The 15,226-nt window shown below is 43.3% G+C and overlaps 1 protein-coding gene across 50 annotated transcripts in view; it reads right to left on the bottom strand.

Moving 5' to 3' along the window:
* Positions 1 to 2,401: 2,401 nt before the first annotated feature.
* Positions 2,402 to 15,226, bottom strand: part of SYNRG (synergin gamma) — an 84,847-nt gene continuing 72,022 nt past the window's right edge. For 30 of the 50 annotated variants that reach the window (XM_081584502.1, XM_081584506.1, XM_081584508.1 and 27 more), the window contains 2 exons: positions 4,355 to 4,465; positions 2,402 to 2,945 (listed from right to left, as the gene is read on the bottom strand). In XM_081584502.1, coding sequence (XP_081440628.1) covers positions 2,814 to 2,945; positions 4,355 to 4,465 — 243 coding nt within the window. In that variant the 3' untranslated portion in view covers positions 2,402 to 2,813. Of the gene's footprint in view, positions 2,946 to 3,958; positions 3,995 to 4,354; positions 4,466 to 15,226 lie in introns of all 50 variants that reach the window. The other 20 variants (XM_081584503.1, XM_081584505.1, XM_081584512.1 and 17 more) reach the window with 1 other exon arrangement.

The following is a 15,226-nucleotide window of genomic DNA, read 5'->3' as shown; positions in this document are numbered from 1 at the left end:
GAGGGGAATTTTTGTAGTGATCCATATCATAAAGGCCCTATCATTTTTTCTAAGCTTAACAACACACGAGTCACTAAATAAAAAGCAATTAGAAGGCACCTGTAAATAAATAAATATGTAGATGCACATCAAATATATTCAGATAATTTAAAATAAGCAACCTCTATGAACTGCTAACCAGTAGCCACAGGAAAAAACAAAGCATAGATAATATCCTGATATACCCTGTGCTGCTGCTATCTCAAGCATGTCCAGACAAAAGCTACACAGTAAGCCATAAAAAATTTAAAGGCAAAATACACCACCAAAACAGAGCTTACTAATTGCCACTCAAGCAGGGGGGTAAAGCAGCTTGCACAATGCATTGTATGGAAGTGAGTAACCTTGGTTACTGTTTCCAAGGACACTGGGCTCTTGGCTAACAAGCACTGAGGTGAAGCTGAATGCAGTGTTGACTCATTTTAATAAACCTGCGTAAAGAAGAAATCAACGTGATGGTATTCCACACTCCCCAAATCTTTATTGGCAGATCTAATAAAGCATTTCCAATACTAAACAAGATACTGAAAGTAGTGAATACTCTGCAGCAAAGGCTTTTCGTTGATGCCTGCTGTGTTTTTCCTCTGGCACCTCCCATGAAGTGACTAAACCTATCGTACTTGCTAAGGTCAGCAGTAATTATACTTATGAGTTTTATCTGAGGCGTTTTGGAATACATTTAGAAATGGAAACCTATCTAGTTAACAGGTGAGCACTGCCATCAATATGGACCACTGTGACAGAATAATAGTCCACACAGTGTTTCCAAAAATGTCTCTGCCGTGGAAATTCTGTCAAACTGGGAGACGTTTCTTGTTGCAAAGGTAGATTTGTGACCATAGTCTATCATGGAATGTATAAGACCAATGAGAAGGCTGCTTGAACTTTGGTGCCATGTCGAAACCCAAAGCGCTGCTCAGGCTGAAGTGGAGCCCGGAGGCCCCAGGCAAAGTTTACTAGAAACCGGCCCACTTGTGTTGTCACTAACACCCACTGGCCCTGTGGAGGGAAAAGGTAACAACTCAGAGACAGCTGTTCTGGTTATTAGCAGCTGGAGATGGTATCATCTGCAACAGATGAGAAAAAACAGATTACCTCATCAACATTTGTCTGTGCATCCTGGCATGCAGCCAGGTAAAGCAGAAGCCTCAACAGCTCAGGAATGAAAACATTCCCTACCTTTCTTGGGGAGGGTGGAAGTAAAAGATGTAAGATGGAGCAAAATTGAATTGCCCCAAGTTTTGTCCTGAGGAGGGAAAAATGATCTAATTAATTATGTAAAGCAGCAATTATACAGACAAAACCAACTTTTCCAGTTTACAAACAAAAACTATGTCAGAGAGCTTAAGCCACACAAAGTGAAACACACAAGGTTCAAAACCGCTTCATAAGCATGTAATTCACAACAGAGAAATGTGTGTCCTAGATTGAGGTGTTCTTCCCAGGAACAACACAGTCCTTACTACTTGACTTCCCCCCCCTGATTTTATGCATTCGGTTTAAGCGGCAAAGAAAATTCCCTATACCAGAAAGGATGATGGAATTCCCTGGTGACCCAGGGGTCTGGACTCCGTGCTTTCACTGCTGAAGACGCAGGTTCAATCCCTGGTAGGGGAGCTACAATCCCACAAGCTACACAGTGAGGCTGAAAAAAAAAAAGCAAACACAACCGAGAGCATGAGCCTATTCCTCCTAAAATTCAGTGCTGGTTCTGAACAATTTCCTGCCATCGGTTCTAAGTCACGTGCCTCTACCACAAATACACACCTTACTCTTCTCCTTGCTGGGCCACAAGCTCTACCATCCAACCCTGAACAATTTCCAGGTCTCTCACAGAGAAACGGATTGGTCCCTGTGCACGCGTTTTTGGAAATCTGGACAGAGGCCTTTGCAAAGAGGTTTCATTCAGCTGCCTTTCCAAATCTTGTTCGAAAAAAAATATCATGTTCACAGTCTGTGTGTGAGGTAACACAAGGCTTTCAGTGAAGGCCCCCAAGGGCAATGATATTAATCCAGATACACCAAGATTCAGGGCTCGGTTGAAATGAACGTTCTTCTCCACTGCAAAGTTCCCAGGTGTGTTTTGAAAGTTTTCATGAAAACTGACAGTCTTACAAATGCACAAACAGTGAAGAACTGGTTCTGTTGCGACAGTAAAGTTGGTAAATCCGCCCTCACCCACCTGCCGTTGTCCAGTGGAGAGAAGCAGAAATTTTTCTATAAAATGAATATCCATTTAATCATAATTTCCCCCTTTATATTCATTTTAGATATTAACACACTAAATGTGGCTAAATGCATTCTACTTCACAGAACAGTAAGTGTTCCAGATACACAAACACTGGCTCAAAATCCTTCCGACTCCAGTCCTAGAGCAAGAATTTATTTTTCTTCAAATGTCAATTCTTCACAGTTTCAATGCTGCAGCAGCAAATTATTCCTTAGATAAAGGCAATTGTGGTCCATATTTTAAAACATCTTAAGAGAACTAGAGATAAGTTAGCAAACTTCCAGTGCCACGTGCAATTTGGGTAGTGCAGTTTGACCTGAAATCCCAAAGACTGGCTATGGGAACTTGGGGGCAAAGTCATATGTGGGAAAGACTGGGAACTTGCACAGCCCCTTCCCCTACCTCTTGAGGCCTTCCTCCTGATGGGGTTGAGGGGGAGCTCCACAGCACTCACATTCCGTTTATTGGTCCCTGTCACCCCAAGGGGTGTGGTGGAAAAAAACAAACCCAGCTGGGTACTTCATAGAGGAGCTGTCAGGAGCTTTCAGAGCAAATCAGGCAGGATCAGGCCAGGAGGTTTCGGTTCGACACAGTTGATCCAGAAGTTGGCACAGCTGGCGTGATATTGGTGTCCCCCGTACGCCAGCTTGAAGCTGTCAGTTTCGGAGTTGAATGCCTGCCAGGAAGAAACAGACATGGAGGGGGAGTGGTCAGGCTCCCTCCACGCCCAGGCGCTGACCAGCAGCCGGCACGGACCCCGCTCCAGGACACAGAGGCTGAGGCCAGACTGGCACACACACAAAAGCTGAGCAGGTGGCTACAGGAATTCAAGTGAGAAAAGTTTTGTGCAGCTAATTAAAGGCATAAAAAAAATCTTTACTGTTAAACCCAGTTTCAGCAAAAGGAGGCCAAATCTTTCCTAGAAAAGACACACAGAGGCTGTGGGAGGTTGGCAAGGGTCATGACATGGGAACGAAAATAGCCAAGGGCCGGGGATCATTTTGATCTCTTTACAAAGAAGGAAGCCCTTCCCTGAGGCTGGCATTTGACTGTTACATGCCATCCCTGAGGTCTCGGAGGCTCATATAGCCCTATCATCAGAGAAAACTCAAGATTAAAATGGGTCTAATGCCACTGGGAGCTAAGAGCAGAACTGACATCATTAAAATGTCCAAATAGGTACAGGGCTTGTGAAAAAGATACCAAACACCTAAGGATGCTTTCCAAATGAATAATGCTTGCAAGTGAGTTACAGCCAGCCAGGCCTAACCTCAACCACTTCCTGGGGTGTTTTCTAAACATCTACAAATAAACAAAACTCTTAACTTTCCCACCCCCCCCCCCAAATTTGTTCCTGTCTGCTAACAGCCAAGTGCTGAAGCTCTCTAACCTCCTCTGTGTCACGATGACCTGGTGTTCCAGAAGCTGCCCTTTCTGTTACCCTGTTCCTCCCAGAGGAAAATAACCGCCACACCAGAAGCCGATTCTGAGCCACAAAGCATGCACACAAGACGAAAGTGACCCGCGTGGACACGTTAGTTGACTGAATCAGACACTGTGGGAATGGAAAGGACTCAGCAAAGCATCCATAATTGGAACAGCTCAGGATGACAGTGGAATCATTGAACTTGCCCTCCACATTCAAAATTAAGATGGGAGATGCTAAGGTAACGAATAAGTGGTTCATACTTTTTTAGGATGCTCTTCTGCAGGCTTCTCTTCTTTCTGAAATAATGTTGAAACCACAAGGTCAACAAAATTCCCAGCACAGGGCCTGTGGCCTGCAAACAAGTCCTTACAGGCCAACCCTTTTCCCTGTGCCACCCTGTGTGCAGAGGGGGCTGCAGGCACAAGGCAAACGAGCCTGCTCCACAAAAAGGCAAGACCTGCATCCATTCCTGCAACAGCTCCCCGCACCGCCCCTTGGAAGAAGTCTCTGCTTCTGTGGTCCCACCTCAGGACTTGATCAGCTCCCCGCCTCTGGTCACAGACCGTGCAGAGAAGTGGGCCAGGTGGGGTTGTGCCCTGGGTCCTGTCGGGGATGTGCTCTGCCTTGGAAGTGGTATGGGGGAGGTGGTGACTTACCCGGCTCCTGGAGTCCACGTTCAGGAGGCACACCCCGCAAGCCAGCTCCTGAGCGTTTTTAATCCCAGGCCGGAGCATACAAGAGGAAAAATCCAGTGAATTTTCATCAGGCTGTGAGGACAAGACAAACAGGTAAGGAGACAGCAGTTCCTCATGCTGCTTGGCTCGGCTCTCTGATCCCGCCTCCCAGTAGGTCCAGCAGCAGATTCCGTGAACGCTCTACCACCGCCAGCATGATCTTTCCATTTCCCTGGGGATGTCAGGATGTGTGAAAAATGGTCCCTACCCTCAGAGCTCAGTTTAGGGTTGGGGCAAGGTGGGTATCAGGCAACACTGTGTGATGAGAGCCATGCTAGGGGTAAGAACCGAGGGCCAGAGCAAAGTGCGGAGGGGCTGGGGCACTGACCTGACTCAAGGGGAAAGGAGCGAGGTGGCAGGAAATGCTTCCTAGAACTTGCAGTCCTCGGGGCTGAGTCCTGAGGGGTGTTTGCTGGGGGAAGGGTGGGGTAGGATGAGATGGGGGGGTGGTATTTATTTAGAATAAGCAGCATGGGCAAAGGCCTCTAAGTAGAAGATCGGGTAGGAGGAGAAATCTAGGGGGTGGGAGCTGAGCTTATGGACAGAGGGAGGAGATGAAGCTGGAGCACAAAGGCCTTGAAAGGAATATGAGGGGCTGAGACCTCATCCTGGAAAGCCTTAAGGGTTGTCACCGGATGCTGACAGGATGTGGTCTGCACTCTGGACAGAGCCCCCCTGGCTGCAGTGCAGGCGATGAACTGGGGGACCGGGTCTCATTACAAGGCTGCTGTAGTGAGCCAGGAGACAGGTCCTGAAGGTCAGAACGGAGGGAGCAACAGTGGAGAGAAATGGACACACGGGGAGCTATTAAGGCCACAGAATCAACAGGCCTGGAGGACTGGGCACCTGAGAGGATCCGCCCTACCGAGGCGTGTGAGAGGAGAACGAGTTTGGGGTGGAGACGGGGAGAAGAGCCTGGGTTGGCACAAGCCAAGCTGAAGCTGCCTGCGGGACAGTGGAGCCCTGACGCTACGTGAGCAGGCGGATGGATATACAGGTCCAGCGCTCCAGAAAGAGGGGACTGGACATTACTGGCTAGGGAGAGTAAATATTGGCCTGGCCAAAAAGTTCATTAAGAGTTTTTCCATAAAATGTTATAGGAAAACCCGAATGACCTTGTATACCAACCCAAGATAATAACAGCTAATAAGTCAAGCCCTTACCTATGCTAAGCAGTACACTAGGCTCTTTATATGCGTTATTTTATTCCTTACCAAAAAAAAGTATGAAATATGGAATGTGTAGACTAAAGATTAAAGCTGTTAATTTCTTAAAAGTTATAATACATATCTATCATATGAAGCTTTTAATTCCTAGATATTTATCTAAGAGAAATGCAAACACGTTAACAAAAGTCTTGTATGACAAATGTTCATAGCAGCTCTATTCATACTAGCTCAAACTGGAAACAGCTTGTATCAATAAACAAGAAAATGGATTTTAAAAGAACATAGCATATTAATACAATGAAATATTACTCAGTGATAAAAGGGGATCAAACTGATACACACAACAGATGAATTTTTACAACATGCAGTGTAAAAGAAGCTGGCATAAGAACATATACAGCGCATAATTTCATTTATATTAGGTTCCAGAACAGGCAAATATAGGATAATGGAAAGTTACAGAAAATAGATGGTTGTTTTGGGAATCAGATTAGAGGACTGGGAAGGGGCAAAAGGGAACTTTAGCGGGTGATGAAAGCACTCCATATATCGATGGGGTGTGGGCTACATGTTTGTGTGCATTTGTCAAAACTGATCCAACTACACATTTAAGATTGGAGCATTTCATTGTATGTAAGTTATTCTGCAATTATGAAATACACTGAATAATAAAACAAGACAAAAACAACCAAAAAGACAAAGCAGAAAAATGAAACAAAAAACCAGAATGGGAGAAAATATTTGCAAACAATGTGACTGACAAGGGCTTAATATCCAAAATACATCAACAGCTCATACAACTCAACAACAAAACAACCCAATCAAAAAATGGGCAGAGGACCTAAATAGACACTTCTTTAAACAAGACATACAGAAGGCCAGCAGGCACATGAAAAGATGCTCAACATCACTAATTATTAGATAAATGCAAATCGAAACCATAGTGAAGTACCACCTCCCACCAGTCAGAATGGCCATTATTAAAAAGTCTACAAATAACAAATACTGGAGAGAGTGTGAAGAAAAGTGAACCTTCCTGCACTCTTGGTGGGGATGTAAATTGGTGTAGCCACTATGTAGAACAGTGTGGATGTTCCTCAAAGAGCTGAAGAGAGAGTTACCATATGATCCAGCAATCCCACTCCTGGCCTTCTACCCAGACAAAACTCTAATTTGAAAAGATAACATGCCCCCCTATGTTCATAGCAGCACTGTCTGGAATAGCCAAGACAGGGAGACGACCCACTGACAGATGAATGGGTAAAGAAGACGTGGCACAAGGGAGTAAAAAAGAACCATAGAAAAGAACAAAATAATGCCCACTGTAGCAACAGGGATGGACCTAGAGATTACTATACTAAGTGAGAAAGAAAACAGACAAATACCACGTGATATCACTTATATGTGGAATCCAAAATATGACACAGATGAGCCTATCTATGGAACAGAAACACAGAGAGAATAGTCTGGTGGTTGCCTGGAGGGTGGGGACTGAGGGAGGGACAGAGTGGGAGGTTGAGGTCAGCAGATATAAGCTTTTATATATAGAACGGATAAACAACAGGGTCCTACTGTACAGCCCAGAGAACCATATTCAATATCCTATGATAATAATGGAAAAGAATATTAAAAAAAGAATGCATATATATATATATATATATATGTGAGCCACTTTGCTGTACAGCAGAAATCAATATATTATAAATCAATTATACTTCAGTATAAAAACTCTAATCAAGAAAACAAGATTTTGGACTCTTAATGGGTAAAAGTTAGGTATACCTGAACTAATTCATATTTCTCATATATGTCCTAGAGCACAGTTTCTTAAACTTGGCACCACTGACACTTTAAGCTGGTTAAATCTTTGCTGTGGGGCCTGTCCTCCGCATGTAGGATGTTTAGCAGGATCCCTGGCTAATTTGGGGACAAAATCGCTCCCTTCCCCGCTCAACAAAGAACTGACTTTCCAAAGAGGAAGATGTATGCATGCATGCATGCAAATATATACACACACACAAACCCACACACGTATGTAAGTTTATTATAAGCTTTATTGATATGAAGAATGTGTAGCACACATTTTACAAATTATAAAATATACCATCCTTTTATTGGTAAATTTCACATAGTATCTTTTTTTTTTTTTAACTGCACTGCACAGCATGTGGGATCTTAGTTGCCCAGACAGTGAAAGCGTGGAGTCTTACCCACTGGACTGCCAGGGAAGTTCTTCCCCTACCCATCCGCCCCCATAGTATCTTATTCTCACAAAATGCTTACTTGGATTTTTGCCCAACTCTTAGATCAACAGTCAACCTCTGCTTGCTCTCCTGAAAGAGTGTTACTTCTGATGTGAATGCTGATGTCTGATGTGAAGGACAAGGGCTAGAGTGTCACCACTCAGACATACTTTGGAACTTCATTTGTCTGTCAAATACGTGAGTGACTTCTTTGCTAAATCAGATAATAGTTTTTGAATACTGCAGAATCTTTACCCAACTTTTGGTTCTACTAACAACATAAGGGCTCTACTCACAAACAGCATACTTTTAAATTTAACCTACATTAATATTTTCTCTGTATCACTTTAAATCTAGAAAATTAACAAAACAAGTCAAGCCCTAGTTTGAAGCATTTGTGGATTTCCATGGTATAAATACTCCTCCATGGTTGATTTTGAGCTACCAGTGCAATGTCACTGAACACAAGGGTGGGAAGCGATGTATGCGGCACCATCATAAAGTATTTCCACATATGAAAACAGTGGACTAGGGTGACCAACTTCCTGGTCTGTACAAGACTATCCCCATTTTATGGACTTCCTGGTGGTCCAGTGGATAAGAATCCACCTGCCAACATGGGGGACATGGATTCGATTCCCGGTCTGGGAGGATCCCACATGCCAAAAGGCAACTAGACCCGTGTGCCACAACTACTGAGGCCTGCACCCCATGGAGCCTGTGTCCCACGACAAGAGAGGCCATCGGGACGAGAGAGAGTAGCCCCCACTCACTGCAACTAGAGAAGGCCTGCGAGCAGCAATGAAGACCTGGCACAGCCAAAAATAAATAAATAACTTTTAAAAAAATGCCTGTTCCCATCTTAGCTCTGAGGAAACCCCTCGGTCCTGAGCAAACTGGGATAGCTGATTGTCCTGGGACAGACAGGAATAATCTCAAACGCTAAGGAACATGCTTCGTCACATGGGAAAGGAAGTGAAGATGGAAGGGAGTCAACAGGAACAAAGTAAAAGGGTCAACTGTCCTGTATTGAGAACCAGAAACAAGAGCAGAACAAATCAAGAGTGAGAAAGTTCTTAAGTTACCAAGTTGGGCTCAGAAAAATGTATGAGTTTAAGACTGCCTAGGCTCTGCAGTGTGATGCTTGATAACAACACAGTCTGGAGTGATCACGCAAGTGGGTGGCTTCAGTGAAACAGACAAGGGCTTGTAGTCCAGATAGTGATGGATCTGGGAGCCTGGCGAGTTGGCTTTGGTTTTTCTTCAAGAATACTGAGATGACCAGGATAACAGCAAATTTGGTGATAAAATAATGGCTACATGTTCCACAGTTACTTTAGGCTGAACCACTGAGGAGTCACCATACCGTCTTTGTATTTGCAAAACTATATTATTTTTTCGGCGTCACTCACCAGGAAAATGTGTAGATTATATATGTTCCCCACCCCTTTCGAATCTGAAATGATAAACCATCTGCCAGGTTCCACAAACATCTCAAACTAACCTGAGCTAAATCCATTCAGATGACACTTAGGGAAGGAAGTATGATAGACAGTTCTCAAAGAAGAGAAGGGGAGGTGGAAGTTTCAACTGTATGAACCTACTCCACCTTAGCCAAGTCAGAGGATAATTCTTTTTCTTTTTTAGTGCGATCATGACCTATTTGGTCAAACCGAGAAGCAGGTGGCACTGTTACTTGTTTGTCATCCAATTCTGTCCTTTGTAAAATGGCAACAATTTCACATGCCCTCCCTCCCTCCTTCAACTGGTGTTAGGATCCTCACAGATACAAAAAAAGGGCATTGGAAAGGATCGAATACTCTAAATGATTGTCACAATTATTCACTTTGATAAATAAAATCTAACATGCTCCTTGAACTGGTTAAAAACATAGTAGCATGTCTGTAATCTACGTTATAGACACTTACCATGTTATTGAAGAAGGCCTGTTTGAGAAATAATTAGAACCCAAGGAATCTATATCTTGAAGAAAAAAAGTTAATAAAAGCCCTTTAATATATGTTTACCAAAGGAATAAAAGAAACAAATGAAAAGGTCATATTGTAAACTCCAGTGAAAATCATAAGGCTCTGCATAAATTACTCTGTAGTCAAATTAATCTTTCAAATGACAAAATTAACCTTTATAAATACACATCTATTAGCAAGGGGATTATTGTAGTCCACAGTAACAGTGTGACACCAATCAAAGGGCCCTAATTCTAGAAGGAGGCATGCCCTCTACAGGCCACTTTAGATTGCACATCACCTACTTTAATTGGCAAGTATGTCACGTATTTAGCAAAGATTAAAAACCAGCGATATTATACTTGACCTGTATACACTGACAAGTCCCAGAGGCAGGCTGGGATATACTGATACAATCCTGAATCTTTAGCCAATAATAACCTACTAAAATGGTATCCAAGAAAATCACTATTAAGGAAGAAGAGTTTGGTAGCAATTAGCATTCCATACCGATAGCCTTATTCTCCTTCTCTGTCCCTCCGAATTAGACACGGCTGTGTGACTTGTCATGGTGTTAAGAGACTGAGGATAAGTAATATGGTCACTTTTGGAAGGACGTCTTTAAGACCAATGTGCTATTTGTCACGTTCCCTTGATCCTCTCCTGGCGACCAGCTATGTTCCACTCAGTGAAGCTCTATCAACCCAGATGCTGGCGTAAGGAGGACATGGCATAGAGCCCCTCCGACTTGAGATGGACACGGAACAGGAGCCGGGAATAAACCTCTGCTGTTTCACACTGCTAAAGAGGGTGGTGGTGGTGGTGGTATTTGTTACCACTAAACTTAATTTATAAAGTTTATATAAAATTTATTCTCTTATAGTTCTGGAGGTCAGAAGTCTAAAATGAGTTGGCAACACTGCTTTTCTTATGGGAATTCTAGGGGAGAACACACATCTTCGTCTTTTCTAGTGTCTAGAGACTGTCTGCACACCTTGTGGATCACAGTTCCATCTCCAAAGCCAAGAGTGTAGCATCTGCAAGTCTCTCTCTCTTTTGATTGTCACATTGCTTTGCAGCCATGAAATGAAAAGACGCTTGTTAATGGAAGAAAAGCTATGACAAACCTAGACAGCATATTAAAATGCAGAGACATCACTTTGCCAATAAGGTCTGAATGGTCAAAGCAAGGTTTTTCCAGTGGTCATGTATGGAAGTGAGAGTTGGATCATAAAGAAGGCTGAGCGCCGAAGAATTGATGTCTTCAAACTGTGGTGGGAGAAGACTCTCGAGAGTCCCTTGGACAGCAAGGAGATCCAGCCAGTCAATCCTAAAGGAAATCAACCCTGAATAATCACTGGAAGGACTGATGCTGAAGCTCCAACACTTCGGCCACCTGATGCAAAGAGCTGACTCATTGGAAAAGACCCTGATGCTGGGAAAGATTGAAGGTGGGAGGAGAAGGGGATGACAGAGGATGAGATGGTACGATGGCATCACCGACTCAATGGACATGAGTTTGAGTAAGCTCCGGGAGTTGGTGATGGACAGGGAGGCCTGATATGCTGCAGTCCATGAGGTCGCAAAGAGTCGGACATGACTGAGTGACTGAACTGAACTGATCCCCATTATATGGGCTTCCCAGGTGGCATTGGTGATAAAGAACCTGGCTGCCAACGCACGAGACTTAAGAGATGTGGGTTCAATCCCTGGATTGGGAAGATCCCCTGAAGGAGGGCATGGCAGCCCACTCCAGTATTCTTGCCTGGAGAATTCCATAGGCAGAGGAGTCTGGCGGACTACAGTCCATGAGTTCGCAAAGGGTTGGACATGACTGAAGCAGGAGGAGAAGGGGACCACCAGGAAAGTCCTCTTGTCTTCCTCTTGTAAGGATCCTTGTCATGCCTCTGGGCCTGCCAAGATAATCCAGGCTAAGTTTCCCATTCAAAGACCCTTAATGTAATCGCATCTGCAAAGTCCCTTCTACCATCTAAGGTAAAACATTCACAGGTTCTAGGGCTTAGAACATGAACATCTTGGGCGTGGGGAAGCATTATCCTGCCTACCATATCTACCTTCGGTCAAATAAAGATAATCGTGTGGAGACATGATGAAGATTCTGTCTCTAAAACACTATGCCAATTGGCAAGATGATAAAAATGCTATCATTATTAAAAAAAATAAACTGTTCGCCTGACATGCCACATGAACAGGAAGTACGCTGAAATTCACTGCTTATTTCACGTTGAAAGGAAGCAGGGAAGAATTTTATTAGACTGAGGGTAATAGTGGAATCACAGAGCCTGGGTGATTTTCAGTTGACTAGAGGTCAGGAGAGTATCAGTCCTGTCTCTTGTCATAGATTCCATATGGCAAAATAGATTAGTTTTGTTTTCCAGGACTGAAGTCTTGGTTACAAACATACTGAACTTCAATCCACAACCATGAGATAAAACCTCAATAATTCACTCATCAGACTTCCCCAGTGGCACAGTGGATAGGAATCCGCCTGCCAAAGCAGGCGACATGGGTTCGATCCCTGATCCAGGAAGATTCCACATGCTGCAGAGCAAATAAGCCCATGTGTCACAACTACCAAGCTGCGTGCTGCAACTACTGAAGCCCAAGCGTTTCAGAGCCTGTGCTCTGCAACAAGAGAAAGGTGGGCTTCTCTGCCAGCATACTGAGAAGCCCACGCACCACAACTAGAGAGTAGCCCCTGCTCTCAGCAACTAGAGAAAAGCCCTCGTGCAGCAAGAGATCCATGGCAACCAAAAAAAAAAAGCACTCACCTCACTAAAATAGAGGATTTTTCTCTCTTGAGAAAAAAGTTTCTTCAATCAGTGCTCAGAAGAGGTACGCTTTTGCCACAAGAGGGAGTTTTAGTCCATGGATTAAGGGAGCATTAAACAGAGGGACATGTAAAACTCTGCCATGTAAAACTCTGCCGCCAGTGTAACTTCCAGCTTAAAGAAATAGTAAGGAGCCGGAGATTAAGACTTGTGCTCTGCTTCCCTTAGCCCAAGCGTCACTGCTGCACCCAGGACTTTTTCACTTGGCAAAAGTAATGCAGTCTCCTTTTGATGCAGAGAGTCCCATAGAGTCTTTGTGGGAAGAAACAAGTCATTTTTTAATACTTTGGAAGCTGGGACTAACACAGTAGGAAAAGTGGTTTTAGGCAATGATTTACATTCAAATCCCAAGTTTGTGAATTTCAGGCAAGTTTCATCTTCTATGGCTTCTTTAAAAAGGTCTGGGCAAAACTAATCCCTCATGTAAAAATCAGAACATGGCTTATCTCTGAGTGGGGCGAAGACAACAAAGGAGCATAAGGAAAGTTTCTGGGAAGACAGGCTATCTTGGATCTCGACCAGGCATGGGTTATGTGTGGCATGCATTTGTCAAAACCACTGAGTGGTATAACTAAGATTTTTGCATTTTACTAAGTATATATTTTATTTAAAAAGGAAAAAAGAAAAAAATTAAAGAAAGCCAGGAGGGGCAATCAGAATCTCGAAGGCAAGGCTTTCTCATGAGTAAGATGTACAGGGACGAAACGGCTTCCATCTCACCCCCAACAGCAGCTCCCTCAGAGCCGTAATTAAGGCTAAGATTCTCCCCAAATATCCTTTGCTCCAAACGGAAAAGGGCTAATACATAATGAACCTGCTTAACACACTTGGTGTTTTGTGATATCTTTTCTTTAAAGGGTTCACAGCTTAAAAAAAAAAAAAAAAAAGTTCTGCCATGGCAGCCACATTTCCCTAACAGTACTAGGAGAGAGAGGTTCGTATAGCAGTCTCGTTTTCAGTGTTAATTACAACAAGAAACCAACTGCCATCAAAACAAAGAGCCTTAAAATCTAAGTGGCAAGGGGGACTCTTTTAAGCTCCTCTATAGTCCTGAGATATTAACTGGGGAAAAAGTATACAGAAAATAACTTGACTGTTTAGATCAAGTCACTGCCAAGACAGACTTCTGGTGTTTCATCTCTTTAACCCCGAAGCTAAGGAACAACCCATCTTCTGCAAGAAGGCTTTTGCCTTTCTGCTTTCACCCATCCAATTTTCCCATTTCAAGGAGGCAACAGAGTACTGTGGTTGAAAAAGCAGACTTAGGACTCTTTCAAACTGAGTCCAGGTCTCACCGATATCTCTGTGCTTCAGTTTCTTCATTTAATCAGGGGAGAATATTATTATCTACCCTCAAGCCTGCTGTATTCATTATATCCATGTAAAGAGTCATGAATAGGGTCTGGCACACAGTAAGCACTCAGTAAACGTTGTCTAATGATGCTGACGATGTTTAGGCTTAATATGGTCCATAGGAGTAGAGAGTTAGGAGCAGAAGATGGGTGAATTAGGAGACACCTAGACCCACACATTCCTATTGTGTGGCTGTAGATACCTTGCGGCTATAAAAACATGGAACAAATGGGTGTTGAGGTGAGACCTTTGTGAGACTGAATACAGAGGCTCTGATGAACTTTGATGCTAACAGTGCAAAGGGGACACACTGGATTTTATGACATCCCCTCCATCTCACAGCCTCACAGGCACGCACGTGCATCACTAGCCAATCAACTTCATTTGTGACTGGAGTTTGGAAATACTTTTTTTAAAACTCCAGGATTGGGACTTCCTGGTAGTCCAAGGGCCAAGACTTCGAGCTACTAATTCAGGAGGTCTGGGTTTGATCCCTGGTCAGGGAACTAAATCTCACATGCCGCAACAAAGATAAAAGATTCCGGGTGCCACAACCCAGAACAGCCAAATAAAACAAACAAAAACTGCCAGGGTTTTATGACCCACACACAACCCTATTACCATCCTGGCATATTCCCTTCCAGCACTGTAATAATAGTTCTGTGTTATTTCAAACTTTGCACTCCTTTAAAAAATGGCTACGTAACATCCTACTATGAAGATTCACACAATTAAATTCTCCAGATTTAGACTTTTAGGTTATTTTCAATTTTTCATTTTACAAAGAACAACTTGTGCATTCTTTTTGTGAGTTCGTATGTAGAAACCCTCTACCTTAGGGAGTTTTCCAAAAACTGGAATTACTTAATCAATTTCTCTAGAGGTCTGTAAATCTTTTCATTCATTCAGCATTTACTAGGTATTGACACAGTGCCTGGCACGGTGCTCAGAGCAGATAGATGACGAACATGTGGTCCTGGTCCTTGTCCTCAATGAGTTCCCAGGTGGTAGGGAAAGCATGCTGCCAGACACCTTTCCCATTGGGTGGCACCAATTTCTTAATGAATTAATTCCTAATAAATTCCCTAAGCAGTAGTCCAATTTTACCACTTCAACATGCTTAAGGTTCAAATAAATAAACTGAATCCCAAACTGGGTTTATTAGGTGGTAAAAAAAAAAACAAACTCGTTTTAACTTGAATTATTGTTT

This window comes from Giraffa tippelskirchi, chromosome 3, assembly GCF_054371585.1.
Source record: "Giraffa tippelskirchi isolate mGirTip1 chromosome 3, T2T-mGirTip1v1.2.pri, whole genome shotgun sequence".
Classification (NCBI taxonomy): domain Eukaryota; kingdom Metazoa; phylum Chordata; class Mammalia; order Artiodactyla; family Giraffidae; genus Giraffa; species Giraffa tippelskirchi.
Note: the sequence above shows the minus strand (reverse complement) of the source record. Positions and strands in the feature narration are given on the sequence as shown.